The sequence below is a fragment of the Geospiza fortis genome, unplaced genomic scaffold (genome assembly GCF_000277835.1).
Source record: "Geospiza fortis unplaced genomic scaffold, GeoFor_1.0 scaffold130, whole genome shotgun sequence".
In the NCBI taxonomy this organism is placed as follows: domain Eukaryota; kingdom Metazoa; phylum Chordata; class Aves; order Passeriformes; family Thraupidae; genus Geospiza; species Geospiza fortis.
Genome location: NW_005054300.1, coordinates 4,606,688 through 4,622,966, shown reverse-complemented (window position 1 = coordinate 4,622,966; position 16,279 = coordinate 4,606,688). Strand labels below are relative to the sequence as shown.

At 49.5% G+C, this 16,279-nt stretch overlaps 1 protein-coding gene across 1 annotated transcript in view; it reads right to left on the bottom strand.

Moving 5' to 3' along the window:
- Positions 1-4,483: 4,483 nt before the first annotated feature.
- NT5C2 (5'-nucleotidase, cytosolic II) overlaps positions 4,484-16,279 on the bottom strand; it is a 41,842-nt gene continuing 30,046 nt past the window's right edge. The window contains exons 5-17 of the mRNA XM_005416401.2: positions 15,543-15,634; positions 15,292-15,349; positions 13,959-14,052; positions 12,890-12,943; positions 11,688-11,771; positions 10,897-10,938; positions 9,468-9,575; positions 9,078-9,144; positions 8,343-8,513; positions 7,433-7,484; positions 7,135-7,195; positions 6,432-6,608; positions 4,484-6,210 (exon numbers count right to left, since the gene is read on the bottom strand). Coding sequence (XP_005416458.1) covers positions 5,959-6,210; positions 6,432-6,608; positions 7,135-7,195; positions 7,433-7,484; positions 8,343-8,513; positions 9,078-9,144; positions 9,468-9,575; positions 10,897-10,938; positions 11,688-11,771; positions 12,890-12,943; positions 13,959-14,052; positions 15,292-15,349; positions 15,543-15,634 — 1,312 coding nt within the window. The 3' untranslated portion in view covers positions 4,484-5,958. The remainder of the gene's footprint in view (positions 6,211-6,431; positions 6,609-7,134; positions 7,196-7,432; positions 7,485-8,342; positions 8,514-9,077; positions 9,145-9,467; positions 9,576-10,896; positions 10,939-11,687; positions 11,772-12,889; positions 12,944-13,958; positions 14,053-15,291; positions 15,350-15,542; positions 15,635-16,279) is intronic.

The window sequence follows — 16,279 nt, the reverse complement described above, 5'->3', positions numbered from 1 at the left end:
TCCTGCAGCCTGGGTTGTGCTGGGCTGGGCTGGCAGGTTTCCACCCAGGGTACATGCTCTGTCCTTCTGCATTGTGCTGGTTTGGATTCAGCGCTGTGGCTGCTGTGACAGCTGTGTTCACAGCACAGCTGCTCCTCTGCTTCGCTCACTGGGCTTTAATTCAGTGTTCAGGAAGGCGAGAAGGAGGGGCAGCAGTCAGAACGGGCCATGCTGCAGCCATTCTGTCTTCATTTCTCACACTGAGGGTAGGAGATGCTGCTCAAGGGACTCTGCCTTCCTCGGAGATTACATGGAATTTGGAGAGTTGAATCTCCCCAGGACCCCAGCAGCAGTGCTCTGGTCCCATTTGATCCATGTTCTCCTGAGCACAAGGGTGGCTTACCAGTAGTTCAGGGTCAGGCCCTGCTGAGGGACCTGAGAGCTCTTGGCATTTTTTTTCTCCAGCAGAGCCAGCCTTGACACCTGAATCACTGGGCAGGTGCCTGGATGCCAAACACAGTGTATCTGAAACCCTCCAAATACTTGAGATATGTTCCTGGAAGCCATGAGCAAGCTGGTGCTCAGCAGCCAGAGGTCTCACACCAAATCTTTCTCCTTCCTGGCTGCCCTGAGCCCTGCCCTGGCTGCTGCTGGCTCGGCTTTGGTCCCCCCATTCCAGAGCATGGTGGCTCTCCCTTTGCAGTGCATTTTCATGGCTGTCTGATCCCACTCCAGCCAGCTCTTCCCTGTGTCTTATTTGCCATCGTGTGTGGTCTTTGCGAATTGTATCATATTGTACATGACTTCGGGTTTCCAGAGTTGTAGTGTTCTGACTACAGTATTTCCATGTGTGTACATAAACCTGAATAAGCACAACTGAAATCCTGAATGAAGTGTATACGTTTCATATACTGATTGTCATACAAATTAATTTTATAATTATTCCAATTTTGTTGTAGATTTCCAATCTTTCCTATTTATTTTGTACCAGATTTATTTGTATATTTTGTGATTTTGTTTTAAAGCATTTTGTTTATTTCTATTCTTTTTAGATAAATGATGATTTTTTTTTTCTGTTGAACATTCCAGTTTATGCATTTTTCCCTCCTCTGTGCTTTCCCCTCATTTCCAAGGGACAGATTTTGGCATGTGGGTGGTGGGGCTGATGTCTGTGATCCTGTACCCAGATCTCTCCTACTGGCACATTTAACAGTCTTTAATCTCCACTTCAGCTGCCAAGAGCCACAGAGAGGCTGGATCTTGTTCCTTTAGAGGCAGGTATTGCTCTTCACTTTGGTGGGTCTGGGCCTCAAGACCAGAGGACTTAGCTCAGTCCTCGAGCTGGGGAGGGCTTTGCTGGTAGCTTTGCTGGTCAGGGGCTGGCTGGGAAGCTGGTGGCAATGGCAAGCAGCTGACTTTTTGAAGTTCCCTCAAGGGTGAGGGAGTTTTTCTTTCAGTAATAAAAACCCCTTATTTACAACCTGCTCTCCGTAGGTGGTGTTTGTCTGGGGGCGCAGATGCTGTCTGTCTGTCTGTCTGTCCGTAGCGCGTTCCTGCCCGCGGCCATCAGCGGGGCTCTCCAGTGAGGGACGTGCCTGGGCTTGGCGGTGGCTCCGTGGGACGGGAGAACTTTGGTGCAGTGAGTCGGTCCATCCCCTGCACCTGGGTGCTGCTGCCTGCTCCCCTCATGCTGGGGTGTTGGCAGTGGAGCTGTGTGGAGCCTGCAGCCGCAGAGACATTTCTGAGCAGGAGAGCGAGCCTGTGCTTAGGCCCTTGCTCACTATCACTTCAGCTCACACTGGTGGAGGAACAGCCCCTGTCCTGTGTGTCACATACAGCCCTGCCCTGTGCCCGTATTGTGCTTCTGCCATCCCTCAGCCCCTTTCCTCTTCACGGCCGTTCCACCCAGCTGCTCTCCCTGCCCCCAGCTTTTGTCATGCTCAGCTCTTGAGTTGCCAGACCCTGGCTTAGCAAAATGGGCAACAGCTGCTCAAACCCTGTGGGGATTTTTGCTGCACCCAGTGCAGCCTCTGTCCCTGCTTCTGTACTGCAGGATGGCCCCATCCCTCTGGACCTCCCTCACCATGAGGTATCAGCAGGACAGAGGGAGTGGCAGGTCCTTGAGGACTCCTGCTCTGCTGTGTGTGCCTGTCCCTGGCAGCTGGTGGAGGGTGGTGGGATGCTACAAGCATGATGGAAGTAGAATTAATGTGGAGGCAACTTCAGGCTGGCTCTGGTGGTAATGAGCAGCAGGAAGGAGGAGCAGGATAGAGAGAGCCCAGGAAGGGAGGGTGTAAGAGGCCAGGTCCCTTCAGAGAGGTGGGATGGGTTGTGGCTGCTAGGTCCAGGCCGCTGTGGCAGCAGGGCAGGAGCAGTGCCCAAAGCTGTACCCAGAGCTCCGTGTCCTCAAGGCTCCAGCAGTAGCTCCTGCCATGGCCAGGCTCTGCAGCCAATGGCCCACAGGGCTGGTTTCCTGGAGGGAAAGCCCCCTTGTGCAGGGCCAGGGTGGACTGGTGGCTCTGCAGTTTCAGGATTTCTTTATCCACATTTGCCGTGCTGGGGCTTCAGGCCGGAGGTTGGAATGGCTGCTGCTCAGGGACTGGCACAGGGCTTTGCGCCCTCCACCATGGTCGGGCATATCCTGATACAGAGTGCAGCTGGGCCTTGCTCTGCTGAGCGAGGAGGTGGCTAAAGGAGGAGGAGCTGGGAGCAGCTCTGATGGCTGGGACCTGGTCAGAAGTGGCAGTGCCCAACATGTCATGTCTGAGGGCTGTGGCGAAGGGCAGTGAGCCTTGGGTTCTGTCTCTGCTAGGATTTGGTTCATGCAGCCCCTGTGAGCCCCCTCTGGCTCCACAGAGCAGGGGAGGTGGACGTGAAGTGCTGAGGAAAGTGGGAAAAACCAGAAATCAGGTCAGTGAGAGCTCGGGACAGGGGCTGAGGCCTGTTCCCCCATGCTTGCCTTGCTTCCACCAGGCTTTTGCTGCAGGAGACAATCTGCTGGTGGGCAAAAGCAAAGCATGTCTGTCCCTGGGCTGGGGCACAGGTTGCAGAGAGAGCAGCAGGAGCTTTCCCTGAGGTTCTGCAGAGTGGAGACACAGGTGCTGCCAGGCCAGCGGCTTCTGGGACGTGGCAGCTGTGCAGATCAGCCATGGGCAGCTGCCTGAGGGAGGTGTGGGCTGGAAACTTGGGCTGTGACCGTGTCCCCAGTGCCAGCCAGGCAAGAAGCTTCACCGTGGCTCTTGGTCCATGGTTACCACAACTTCATGGTGGAGCCAGCACGGGATGGATAGGATGGTACAAGGCCAGGCAGTGCCTGTGCGTCTGTCAGACTTTGCCTGACACTTTCCCACCATGAAGTGAGGGTAAATTCTTTCCATTGCTCCAGCCTCGAAGACTCTTCTCCCCATCTCAGTCAGAAATAGCCCTGGGCTGGGAGTGAGCTATTTGTGGTGACCGATTGTGAAGGAGGAATGCATGGAGCTCCCCAGACCTCCCTTTCTGCAGCCACATGCCTCCCCCAGCTGCTGAGCTAAAGCTTAAAAAATTCAAGTAGCTATACTTGGAGAAATGAAGTTTAAACATAGCAGAGCCCAGCACGGCCTTTGGTGAAAGGGCTCGGGAACAGCTCCCTGGAACCCTTCCTGCAGCCAGCCTCACTGTGGGTACGTTAGCTCCTCTCCAAAGGAGACCCCAAAACTGAGGTGTCAAAAACACAGTGCTCTGGAGTTTTCAGCAATCCCTTGTGTCAGGTGTTGAGTGCTGGCCACCAGCTGTTGCCATTTAGTTTTGCTTTTCTGTCTGGCACTTCGGGCCCTGATACTGAATATCCTTCTGTGCTGGTGCTGATGGGGGAACCTCCTCAGGTCTGGTTTGGTTGGCATGAGGAGTTGGTTTGTAGGGGAGGGTTGAGTTCAGCAGTGCCCAAGGCTGCCTGTTTTAGCTGGGCACAGCCTTGTGTGGCAGCACTGGCCTTCCCTGTGTATTCTTGTCTATTTAGCAGGTTTGCAGCTCCAGGTGAGCACAGGCTGTGCTGTGCCCTGCTGCCACCCTGGCCATGTGTCTTGCAGGGACAGAGGGGCAGGAGTGGTCCTTGGTAATGTCTGTGGGAAACAGCCCTAGCAAGACACAGTGTTGGAAGGTAGTGGCAGTGTAGGGATGTTCCCCTTCCCACCATGAAAAAGCCCCTCCCCACTCTGTGTCCAAGACAAAATGTTTCTCTGCCCTCCCCATGCTTTCCTGGCTGATGCAAATGGTGATAACAGAAGCCTCGTGCCTCACCATTGCTTCCTGGGGCAGTGTGAGGACCAGGCACGCCCTTACAGCAAATCCACTGCCACTGCTCCTCAGTGCTTCACATAACTGATTCCCAGAGATGCTCTCACTGTTCCCCAGTCACCCACCCTGCTGGCACCCCACAGACCAGTCCCATCTCTTCCCACCAACTCCAGCACAGCTCTCATCATCTCAGCAACACCCCAGAAAGCACAAAGCATGCCACTAAGCATTTCTTAGAAACATCATCATTTATTGACTTGAACAACTGCCACTAGAGCAGCATTTTCCTGCTCAGATGTTGGTATTGTGGTTTTTCTTTTTTTTAAATTTTCTACTAAGGTACTTTAAAATGAAAAAAATTAATGAGTTTATGGTACTGAAACAACAGTCAAATTCATTACAAGAGGGCCCTCGTTGTAATCCCTTTGCAGCGAACGGCAGAGGCTGGAGTAAGGGAGGCTGCACCCATGACTCAGAGGAAAACCACAGAGCACTGCTGCCCACCCTGTGCCAGCTGTGTGCCTTCCCTGGGCTGGCTTTCAGGCACAAGGACTACCTGCCCATCCCTGGGACACCCCCGGTCCCACGCAGCAGCCGTCGCCCTCCTTGGCCAGGGACGCAGCCCTGCCCAGCACGGCCGGCCATGAGGCTCCGCGTGCTCCGCACCAGACCAAAGACCAGGGCAGCTGCTGGACAGCCAGGAGCTTCCCACCCTGGGGCTGGCCCTGTGGCATGTGCTGTCTCCTAGTTTAGGGCAGGCCCATGTGGCCTGCAGCCCCTGGCACAACAGGCCCTTTCACTCCAGATGGTGGCTGGGGTTGATTTTGGGATGCTTCACTTAAAGTTGAGAGGACAGAAAGGTCAGGAGGAACACAGAGTGACTAATGTAATGCTAAAGCAGCAGCTTCAAGCTCCTGGGTTAATATTTACTGCTGAAACTGGAGGAGTTGAGAACAGAGTGTGCAGCTCAGCTGTTTGAGAAATGCCCTGCAAATTATGCACTGCATGCCAGTGGTGAGAGAGCCTGGAGACACTGGGAAAGGGTAACAAGCAGCTACAAGGTGAAATGCATATGGCAGCAGATGTGCAAGAGCTGGAATCTCACTGCCATCCATGATGGCTGGAGGAGCCAAACCACTTCCACAGAGAAACTCACACCAACAGAAGGTAAACTGAGTGCTGGAAGGCACAGTAACACCCTGGCTAACATGGGGAGGGGGATTATGTAACCCAGGAGCAGAGGGTTAAGGGCAGCAACCTAAAGGGTGGCAGGATTTGGATAATTTTGTCTCCTGCAGGGCCCAGCACATCCCTTCTGTCTCCACAGAGAATGTAACAAATGCCAAAAACCGTTCATAGGACACTGTTCAAATGAAAACCAAATGAAACACATCATGGGAAAGAGAGAAACATGCAGCATCCCAAAATGTAATGGGAGTAGCATGACAGCACAGGCGGGCAGTCCAATCTGAATGCACCACCCAGTTAGAATCCATCAGCTTTTTGAACCGTCTGCAAAACTGAAAACAAGGGTCTCCTCCTAATTAGTGTTAATTTGTTAGAAGTTTCCAAATACTTTCAAAATGTGCCTTTGCAAGAATCACACCCCCCAACCCATCACCCCAAGGGCCCCAACAACAGAATCCATTCCTGATCACTGCTAGAGTCATGGTTTATCTTCAGAAATACGTGGTTTCTTCCTTCTTATTCCTCTTCCTCCTCCTCTTCCTCTTCTTCCTCTTCCTCATCATCATCTTCATCGTGGCAATGTGTGATTTCCTGAGGTGCCTGGGGGAAGAGGTTGGGCGGTTTGATCTCGCTGATGGAACGGGTCAGTTGGTGCCGCTTGTAGTCGGAATCTTTGAAATCCACCGAGGTGCGATTGCGGGTGGCCATCGGCGACTCCTTCTCATTGATGTCAACGTGCGTGTGCTCCACTGTGGACTCGTGTGGCATCTGCACATGGAACAGAGAGAGGAGGTGACAAGGGGTGTCCCCACCCAGGCTGCCTCCCTGAGACACATGGAGAGCAAACCCCAGAATGCAACCATTTGGTCTACAGTCTATCCAATGCCACCAAACCCTCCAAGGTGCTGTGGTGTCCTGTGGAAGTGATCATGGACACAAGAGTGGGCCCCTTTGGGACCCCTGCCCACCTCTCTGGGACTGGAACTCACCAGAACGTGGGCGGCTCTGAAGAGGTAGCTGAAGGGGTAGTAGAGGAGGTTGATGAAGGAGGCTGCATAGAGGTCGGCGTAGCGCATCACCTGGCTGGCAAACAGCGTCTGCCGCGAGCCGCTGCGGAACAGGCTCCCCATCATCCCATAGCACATATCCATGTCGTGGGTCACTTTCTGTGAGGAAAGGACAGGTGAGATCCTGGGCCAGGCAGGCAGTACCTCAGAGCCACAACACTGAGGCAGAGCGCCCTGAGGGCTGGGGGCTACGTGAGACCTGCAAGGATCTCCAGCAAGGCTTTCTGTGCTTGTATCCCGGGGCATCAGGGCACAGCTGAGCCCCAGGTAACAGAAAGGAAGGTGGCAGCAGGCTCAGGGCCAGCACTGCCCTAGGCTGGCACCCCAGGGCTGGCTGAACCAGAGGCTATAGCCCCTGTGAGCCTGTGTGTGCCACTGCCACGTGCTGCAGCAGTGAGCACCCTCAGCCAGTACTGCTCGTGGGCATGAGGAAAGGGACCCTATTCCAGACCAGGCTGCCTTTCAGGAGAGCCAGTGACACCAGTGAACTGAGACAAAGTGACTTTGCCAAGCCTGCTGTGCCCACCCAAAGGCAGAGCAAAGCATTTCAGGACTGAGCAGTGGGGTTGGGTTGTTAAGCCCTTTGGGATCCAGAAGGATGAAAAGGGATTTTGATGATTGGTACCTTAATGCGTCTCTGGATGGAGCTGATGTCAGGGCGTTCATTGCTGCTACTGTCCAGATGCCTAGTTACAGGCGAGAAGGTAAATACATGGTGTGAAAAGTCTTTCAGAACCAGATGCTGTGGGATGGGGCTCGGGGGAGGGAGGCTGGTCTGGAGGGGAAGGTTGGTCTCGTGGGCAGAGCCCAGGCCTGAGTCAAGGCTCCGGCAGCAGTGCCGCTAACCCAACCCCAAGGTTTTGTCATTGCCGCTTGTTAGCTGGGAGAGGCAGCAGGAAAGTTGTCACTGTTTGAACACTCACTTGTACAGCTCAGCCAAGAAAATGTCCAGACTCTGCAGCTCTTCAAAAAGGGCTGGAAAATCCAGAAAAGAAAGGGGAAAAGGGTAAGTTTAAACTGTTGAAATGGAAAGTGCTGAAAGTGAATCCAGTCCCCTGCCCACTCCCTTCGCATGGTGGTAGAGGGACACTGGAGCAGGGACATTGGAAACATCTCATGGCCTCTGGACAGAGAGAGGGGTCAATCATTCTGTGCCATGGGCAGAACTTTGGGCTTGGTTTCTGGTTGGTCCTTTTGTTTTCAAGGCTGAACCTTTGCAGCTCTCACCAAAGCCTTTCAACCAGCCATGGGGCTGGGATGTAACCCCCAGCCCTTATTTACACACCAAAGGGCAAACCTGGGAGAAAAGCAGGAGCACTGGAGGATAGGAAACACACAGCACTTTGGCAGCAGAGCAGCAGAGGGAGTGGGAGGTACGAGGAGGAAGCAGCTGGTGAATAGGGACTCCCTGCAGATGGGAGAGCAGTCAGGGCTCAGGCATTACAGGGAGAATAACCCAAGTCTTGTCAGGTATTTTTTAACATAGAAGCCACGGCTCCTTATGTGAAGAGGGAAAGGAGGTTCTGGGGTTATTGATGAGGAACAACTCAACCCCACCCAGCTGCAGCTTCTCCCATGCCCAAGGCAGCATTTGGCTGATTACACACAATAGCCCGAGAAAGAGCACAGGAAAGGCCTGGGACCCCAAGGCCAGCCCACAGAGAGGCACCCCAGCTCCTGCCACCAGCATCCAGACCCAGTGCAAAGGGCCAAAAGGAGAAGTGGCAAGCCAGGGTGATCTCTCCCCTGCACCCCTAAGCCCTGGCGATCTCAGGGGTGCAGCATCAGACAAGCAAGAGCAAAGCCTGGCCAGGGGCTTGCCCGGCTCCTGACCGCTTTTGTCTGTCCAGACGTGCAGCTCCTGCGCCAGCTCGGGGATCACCAGGAAGGTCCGCCAGCCCTGGCGCTTCTTGGATTTCAGGATGTCTCCAAAGATATGGTCTCCGATGTACAAGATATCCTTCCCTTTGGCCCCCAGCAGGTCACAGACTGTGTCCGAAGAGCCTGAGAGAAGAATAGCATGGCTCAGAGCAGTGAGCCAAAACAGCTGCTTGACCATGGCTGCCCTGGACACTGCTCACCTGCCTGGGAGTTCACCCGGGAGCAGCTTTGCTGTGCACACCCCTACATGAATGGCAGCAACAGAGGCCATGCTGCCTGCCCCACCATGTGAGAGTAATGGAGCCTGGGCGTCACAGACAGCTCTGTATCCACCCACTGCCCTTCCCTGGCTTGGCAGAGCCTTCCAAGCATGTTCACGCTGGTGGCAGCACTACAGCTGGGGACACTGCACTGGGGCAGCTGCAGCCACCCCTCCACCACAAGCTCTGCAGGCATTTCCCAGACCCTCCCTGGCAAGGAAGAAAAGGAAATTTGAGGAGGAACGGGTCCATCTCTTCCCTGCACTGTGCAGCTCTGAGCATGGAGAGCTTCTGGTGCAGTGTGCAGATGGCACACATACTGCACTTTGGGAAGCACAGCCTTGCCTGGCACAAGTCCTCTCACAGCTGGAGTGGCTGAAGGCCACATCAGAGCCACTCCACACAACAAGAAGGGCTCCTGCCTCACCTCCCGAGTACACAATGCCATGCTGCAGCGGGCCAGTGTAAGTACCAATCTTCAGCTTCCCAGTCACCTGTGGAAGGAGGTGTTGTGTTAGTGCTGAACAGCTGATGGTCTGGATCTTTTCTATATTGATACCATTGATATCAATAGTCACTCTTTGTCTGTCTGTCTCACTCCCAAACAGCTCAGAGGTGGCTTTCCTACTGTCACCTGCAGTATGTTAGGGAAGCCTTGAGGTGATGGGGCTGCTCAGGAATCACTTAGAGGAGACTCCAGCCCACAGCCTCTAGGGTAGGTCCTGTCCGAGCACTGCATTGCCCACTGTCACTGAGAGATGCCATAGAGGTGCATACCTCCCTGCAGCCATGGAGGTACCCTGCACTGGCCACTCACCGTGTCCACCTGCCGCAATACAGTGCCTTCCCCAAAGAAGAGGGGTTTTCGTGCATCCACCAGGATCAGGTCAAAGTAGGACTGCCATGGCCGATGGGCACTCCCAGGCTACAAAGGCAACAACAAACCCCAGAGTCAGGAACAACACAAAAAAGCACACAGAGTTTAACTGGAGTGTCAGTGTCCATAGCCATAACCTTGTGACATTGCTGGTCCATCAAAATCCCTGAGCTCATACCTCCTGTGGGACAATGCTGACTTGCCAGCACCATTTCCTAAAGCATTCCTCTTTTGCACAAGCCCATCCCAAGCCAGTCCTAGCACTGGAGGCTGAGGCCATGGTGTGAGACAGGAGAACAGCCCTGAACATCCCTGTCAGGGCACAGCTGCCATGTAAAAAGATGCTGTAAATGACACCCTGTCACTGTTCCTGAAGGTGACATCCTGCACAGATCCAGACACATGCAACTCCACAGCTTCAGCTTACAAGGCCATGCTGGTGCTTTTGCCAAGAGTGGGAAATGCCTGGACTCCATTCCACAGAGCATGGCTTTGAATCACAGCTCTGCCCAAAGGATACCAAGCCCTTTCTGCTCCATGTTTCTGCACTTTGTGAGATCAAGACCACAGCAAGGGGCTTCTTTAGCTATCAATTGTGGTGAGTATCTGTGCTCTCAAAATTTCCCTCTTGGCTGCCTTCTGCTTTTAAAGCAGTGTGAGAACACATCTTTTGAACATGAGATAGCCTCTCACTGGGAGACTGAAAGAGCAGTATAAATTTGTATCATAAACCTTTCTCCAAAAGTTGCAGGGCTGAGTCTTGGACCCAGGGAAAAAAAAAAAAAAAAAAAAAAAAAAAAAACAAAACAAAAAAAAACTATAGGATATGAAAAGAATATACAGGTATAAGGAACTGTATGATTAAAAGCAAGGAGTTCAGAGCTAGTTAAATTGCTGCATGGAATTCACCTATGCCAAAAAAAAAAAAAAAAAAAAAAAAAAAACCAAAAAGCAGCATGACAAACTTCTAGAGTTACGATAATTAAGGCCAAATCAGCCATAAACATTTCTGCTGTTTTATAAAACTATTTCCTTCCCATCATAGCTTTTTTAAAGAACATCTAAATAATTGTGCATGATTTCTAAGAAATCTGTCTACAAAATGCCACAGTTGAAACGTTTTATCACTGAAATAATGTTATCATTAACATAGATTACCATTTGAGACCAGATGATGCCCCTTTTCTTTTTGTTATATTGTATTTGCTTTGATCCCATTCACACAGGACACAAAACAGCAAGTGTATTTTAACCAGATTAAAGCAACTAATCCCATGCAGCCGATGAAGCAGGATTAAAATGCTTTCCAGCTACACAGATAATTAGGCACATCAGTGTCTACTGCAACTGCAGTCTAGAATTCACATACCTTTGGTCCATGTGGAAAGTCAAACAAGTAAGTCATAATTTTCTAAAAGAGAGAAAGAAAGCATTCAAATGTGTGCTTTTAGACATGCATTTGTGTAGTTTATAAAAGCATGCTTTCTGATTTTATCTTTTCAGATTACAGAACTTTATTTTTAGAATTTACACAGAAGTCAGCATAAGATTTGGAGACAAAATGAATGGAACAGGACAATGATAGGAATCAAACCAGTAGTTTTTATAATCAAATAACACTGCTGCCTCAGAAAACTGCACATTGCCTCAGGCATATCTTGCAATGCTTTAAAATGGCATATAAATCTTTAGATTGGCAGTGTTGCAACACTCCTGACATTCGTCTGGAGTTGGAAGTAACTGTGTTTATTTCTCAGCTTAGCAGACAGCCCTTTCTGGATCTCAGACCTCTCCAGGACCTTGGTTTGGGGACCTGTCTGTACTCAGACTATCTATCTCACTTGAAAGGGAAAGTCTGCATTTTAAAGGATGCTAAAATCCAAAACTGAGTATCACTTTCCCTTACAGCCTTTTAACTGCTGAGGAACTGAGTGAAGCACAGAGGGCCTTAAACCAGGCCTGTACTAGCTCAGTGCCAGAACCAGGATGACAAAAGGTGACTCAAGGCTTCATCTGCATCCTCCACTGACCCACCCTACACGTAGATTAGAAAACACACAATCCTCCACCAGAAGATGCCCCATCAAAACCCATCCAAATGACTGGCTGGCTTCTGCTTATTCCATGAAATACGAACCCAACAATTCAAGCAGCACTTACATCTGTGTATTTATAGTCGCTGTTTGTGACCAGAAACACCTTCCCCACTTCATTCATCCGGCTGAGCAGCAGTGGCAGCTTCCCCTGGAAGCCAAGGGGAACATCCAAGTCACACACCAAAGTTACATACATGCATCATGGGAAAAACACTCAACCATGATCCCACCAGACAAAAAAAAAGGCAAATCAAACCATCGAGCAAGCAAACTCACGTGTTGTGCACTGGCCAGAGCCAGGAAAGCTGCTGGTCCATCCAGGTAACCCCTCCAGAGCACAGCCCAGGGGAGGAAGGCGAGGGGGAAGGGCTCAGCAGGGCTGCAGTGCCTTTGCCAACCACAGTGCCAGGCACCCTGTGCTGCTCCCACCGATCTGCTCCAGCTCCAAGTCCGTTCCCGAAATGGGCCCAGAGGCAGGGGAAATCTGAGCTCACGAGCCACAAGTTGGAACGCATTATAATTCCAACCTCAAATTAGGGAGAATTTATTCCTGGGGCTATTTTTATTGAATCTGAAATCTCAGTCCATTGCCAAAATAGCTGATTACCTCACTGAACACTTACCTAAGAATTCTGTAGGCGTGTAACTAGAAACAAGGTTAACTGCTTTAAAGTGATAATCTACCACAGAGCTCACCTAAACTAAAAAATACTTACTCTGTGAGTGGTCCTGAGAGGCCTTGCACACTGCAGAGATGGCAGAAGTAAGGGAACCACTGGAGTTTGCTCAATTAGTTGTGCTGAACACACATTTTGGGGTTCTCAAGAGACTAGACACTGGTGAGTCTTTCAGGATCTGTCTCTCATGGCTAAATGTAACTTTCTTGTCATGTGGCTAAAAAGATGCTCAACTGTTGCTTTTTAAAGAGAGGTTTGCTTGGGCAGAAAAACATGGGCAGGGAACACAGTTGCTTTCACCACTGAAAGAAACAACATGAGCTCTGCCAGTGTGTTCACCTTGATAACGTTTCCTCTGGCTTTTACATTTTATGTACAAAACTGTGCACATCAACACAAAATCATGTGGATCACTGGCTCAGAATAAAGGCTGCATCTGAACTTTCCACTTTGTCTTTGGTTATTACAATAGAAGAAATCACAGCCTTATCGTTTTGTGATTTAGTAAAGCAAATCAGCATGTTTATTTCTTGCCTGCTTAGTCAGTTCTGAATGTCACATAGCACAAGTAAAGTAACTTCACACTTACATCTTTCACCACATACTTCTCCAGATTCTCAAGGGTCTTTTCCTTAAGCGATCCCTGAAATAGAAACAACAGAACCCAGTGAGGTCATGGAAACTTATGATGTAAGAGACAACAAAGTAATGCCAACTTTCACACTTTAAAATGCTGTGAAAGTACAAACCAGGGCGAATCTGAACCAGTGACTCTAGAGATGAGAGGCTTTGAGTAGCAGGGACCATCACAAACTCTGTGATCCATCGATTCCCTCACCATGGTAAATAATCCACTTCAACAGCATTTTAACCCTTTCAGAAGGGAATACAATAGAAACAAACAAAAAATAGATTTGCCATACCAAACAAGACAGTTAACGACCTGTCTCCAACACTGACCATAATGCTTTAGTCAAAGGTCAACTCCAACATGTATCACACAACACTGCATAAGGAAAGAAAAATAGATTCCTGACTTCTGCATGGGTAAAAGGACCACCACAAGTACAACTGTGAGCAGAGTTCTCCTGTGATGGTTCTCCATCCCACCCAACAGATTGCTTGAATGAGGGAGAACAAGAAAATCAGGTCTTTAGCCATATGCTAATGCTCACAAAATTATTTTCTAAATTTGTGCACAAGTGTGTGCAGAAGATGAAATGTTTTTCTCTAATTAGAGAACAGCTGATCTGTTTCTCTCTTCAATGCCAGTACTTTTTAGACAACATAGGATAGTGCCAATGTAAACAATTTGCAGTAGAATATTGCTTTAATAATTAGGACAATGTACAAGTTGTGGGCTTGAAGTGCAAATACCCTCATGGCATCACACTCTAAAACCCATGAATTACAGTACAAAAATTAAATCTGGGCACAATAAAAAGGAATAGGAAGCCAAGCCCGATAAGTTCCCATACTAGGAGGGCAGCTGAGATCTTGACTTACTCCCATACAACTGCAATCTATTATTTGCTCACTAGGCGGCCAAGCAGGGCCCTTGCCCAGAGCAGGCAGAGAACATCTGAGCTCAGGAGTTCCAAACCAGCCCCTTCAACCCAGTTACAACCACACACATCCCACGGAGCTCTTGCAGTCACCTTGTAATGAACCCAGTCAACAGCATCTCTGACATCCTGGAACATGCTCCTGAAGGACATGAAGAGGTCTCCATCCTTAAACCCTGTTTCACAGCTGTGAGGAGACAGAAGACAGATTTTAGCAGTCAGTCACAGCACGTAAGAAACACACCAAGGAGCAAGACAGTTCAAAATGCTGTTTGGAGCTTGTGTTTTCATCCTCCCACGATGGTTTCTTATCTACTACTTTACTGCAGCTCAGGCTTGAAAGAAGGCTACAACCACAGTTTAACAGGACCAGGAATGACTGTGCCTCCACAGCAGTACCACAGCTTTCTGACTGTGACTCTTACTTCTCACCCACATTACAAGAAGGTAAAACGACTGCAGAAAACTGCAAAAATGCTGTTTGCAGCATTTAACAGAAGATGAATGGTACTGAGGGAATAAACAGAGTGGAGCTCCTTCTCCCTCTTTCCAGCACTAAAAAGGGAGAGTCATGGAAATCAACTAAATGCAATGTTGCTGAGAGAAGGAACTGCTTCTACGTTGAACACTTAGAATTAATATCAGAAATTACAAGATACTCTGGAGGTATCTTTGAGACAGCATGACAGCTTGCATCAGAAGAAATCAAGAAGGATTACACAGAGCTGTATTTATTATGACAGCAATCATCATGCCTCTCCTGAGAAAAGGTACTTCACCTGATGGATTGCCAGCATAAACAGTTCCTCTGCTCCCAGGTGAAATCACATTAAACCTTTGCCTTCCACTCACATACATGCAAAAATGACCCATCACATGAGGGGATGAGCAGCATAGAGCATTCACATCTGCCAGTCCAAACCACAGCTTGTTTTTATGCTTGCATGTTTTTGACAGCCAGGTAAATACTCCTGCTGCACAAACAGCCTTTTATACCACACTGAGCACTTCACCTCTAAGTGTGCAATGTCCTTTATTACAACATGAAGCACTTGTGGTAACTGGCTGAGGAAATTCAGCCTTTCAGTTACCAGCTCAGACATGGCTCCAATGGACACCAAAGGTTCAAAATGAACTGAATGGTGCCTGTTATCACCCTGCAAAAAGTGTGCAGTCCTAGATGCTGCCCCAAATACCAATGTCAGTCAGTACGTTGGTTCTGCTGTACCCTTGAAGGAAACCTTCATAACCAGCCTCTGTTGTACACACAGATCAACTTAGCACCACAAAATTACAGGAGGCCCACCAAAACCACTTGAGGTTTTGATATTAAGAGCAGCTCCATCTGTGCTGTATTGCTCTTGTATAAAATAATATCAATCTTCCTGTTCCATCATTATCATCTCAGAGTGGAGGGAATACGAACCTCGTGTACCGGTCACAGTTAGTGAAGAAATCCACCAGGCAAGCCAACAGGTAGGTCTCTGCAAGGAAACAGAGTGAGATTATGAGACAAGGATAACATCATAGAGCCAGCTAACTTTAGCCCTTGTGCCCAAAGGAAGAAAATTCATGCAAAAAAAAAAACCAAACTGAAAAGCAGAGTACGACATCAGCAAAGCTTTACTGGCTTAAAAGGCACAGAAAGAGGCCTGTGTTGGCTCCCATTAGACTCACCTGGTAGATTGAATAACGTGTTCAAAATGTAAAATCTATCTGTGTCATCCCTCTGGATAAATTTATTTGGATATTGCTCCCGTGTTTCAGGCCTGAGAATAAATAAAGTGGAGAAGAGTGAAACCACAAAACATAAAGAAGATAAAATGTGCTGACCTGCAAAACGGAGTTGTATCAGGGTTCACTAACCAAAGTCTGCTGTGCTTTAATCAACACCCAGCTTCCCCATATGCACTGTTGGCAGAAAAGTGAAAGTGCATCCAGGGGTGTTCCCTGGGCCATGCTGACTACAGCAGAGCCAGGACCAAGCCCTCATTGCTGAGTCAGCAAACTGAGCCCACCCAGGGACACAGAGTGGTCCAGAGTCCACAGCTCGACCTTAAGCCCCATGCTGCTGGCTAGGAGGATGCTTAAATCACCTGCACTTTCATTGTTTGCTTAAACTTTCCCCCACTTTCCATGTGTTGCTCTCCACTCTCCCAGCAGCTCTCAGCCAGGAGTGTGCAGGGCTCTGCTGCAGGAGTGTGTGGGACCCTCTGCAATTCATCAGCAGGGTGGCAGTGACTGAACTTATATCATTATTCTGGTCTCCTTAATTTCTGGTGCTACTGAAGATCATTTTAGGCTCAAAGAGGAACTTGAATGCACACATAAAGGCTTTTCTAAATTTTGGAATCCTGATGCAAAGACTTAGAGGTCTCCAATGACAAGGTTTGTCACCCTGGGGCCCCTGAGCT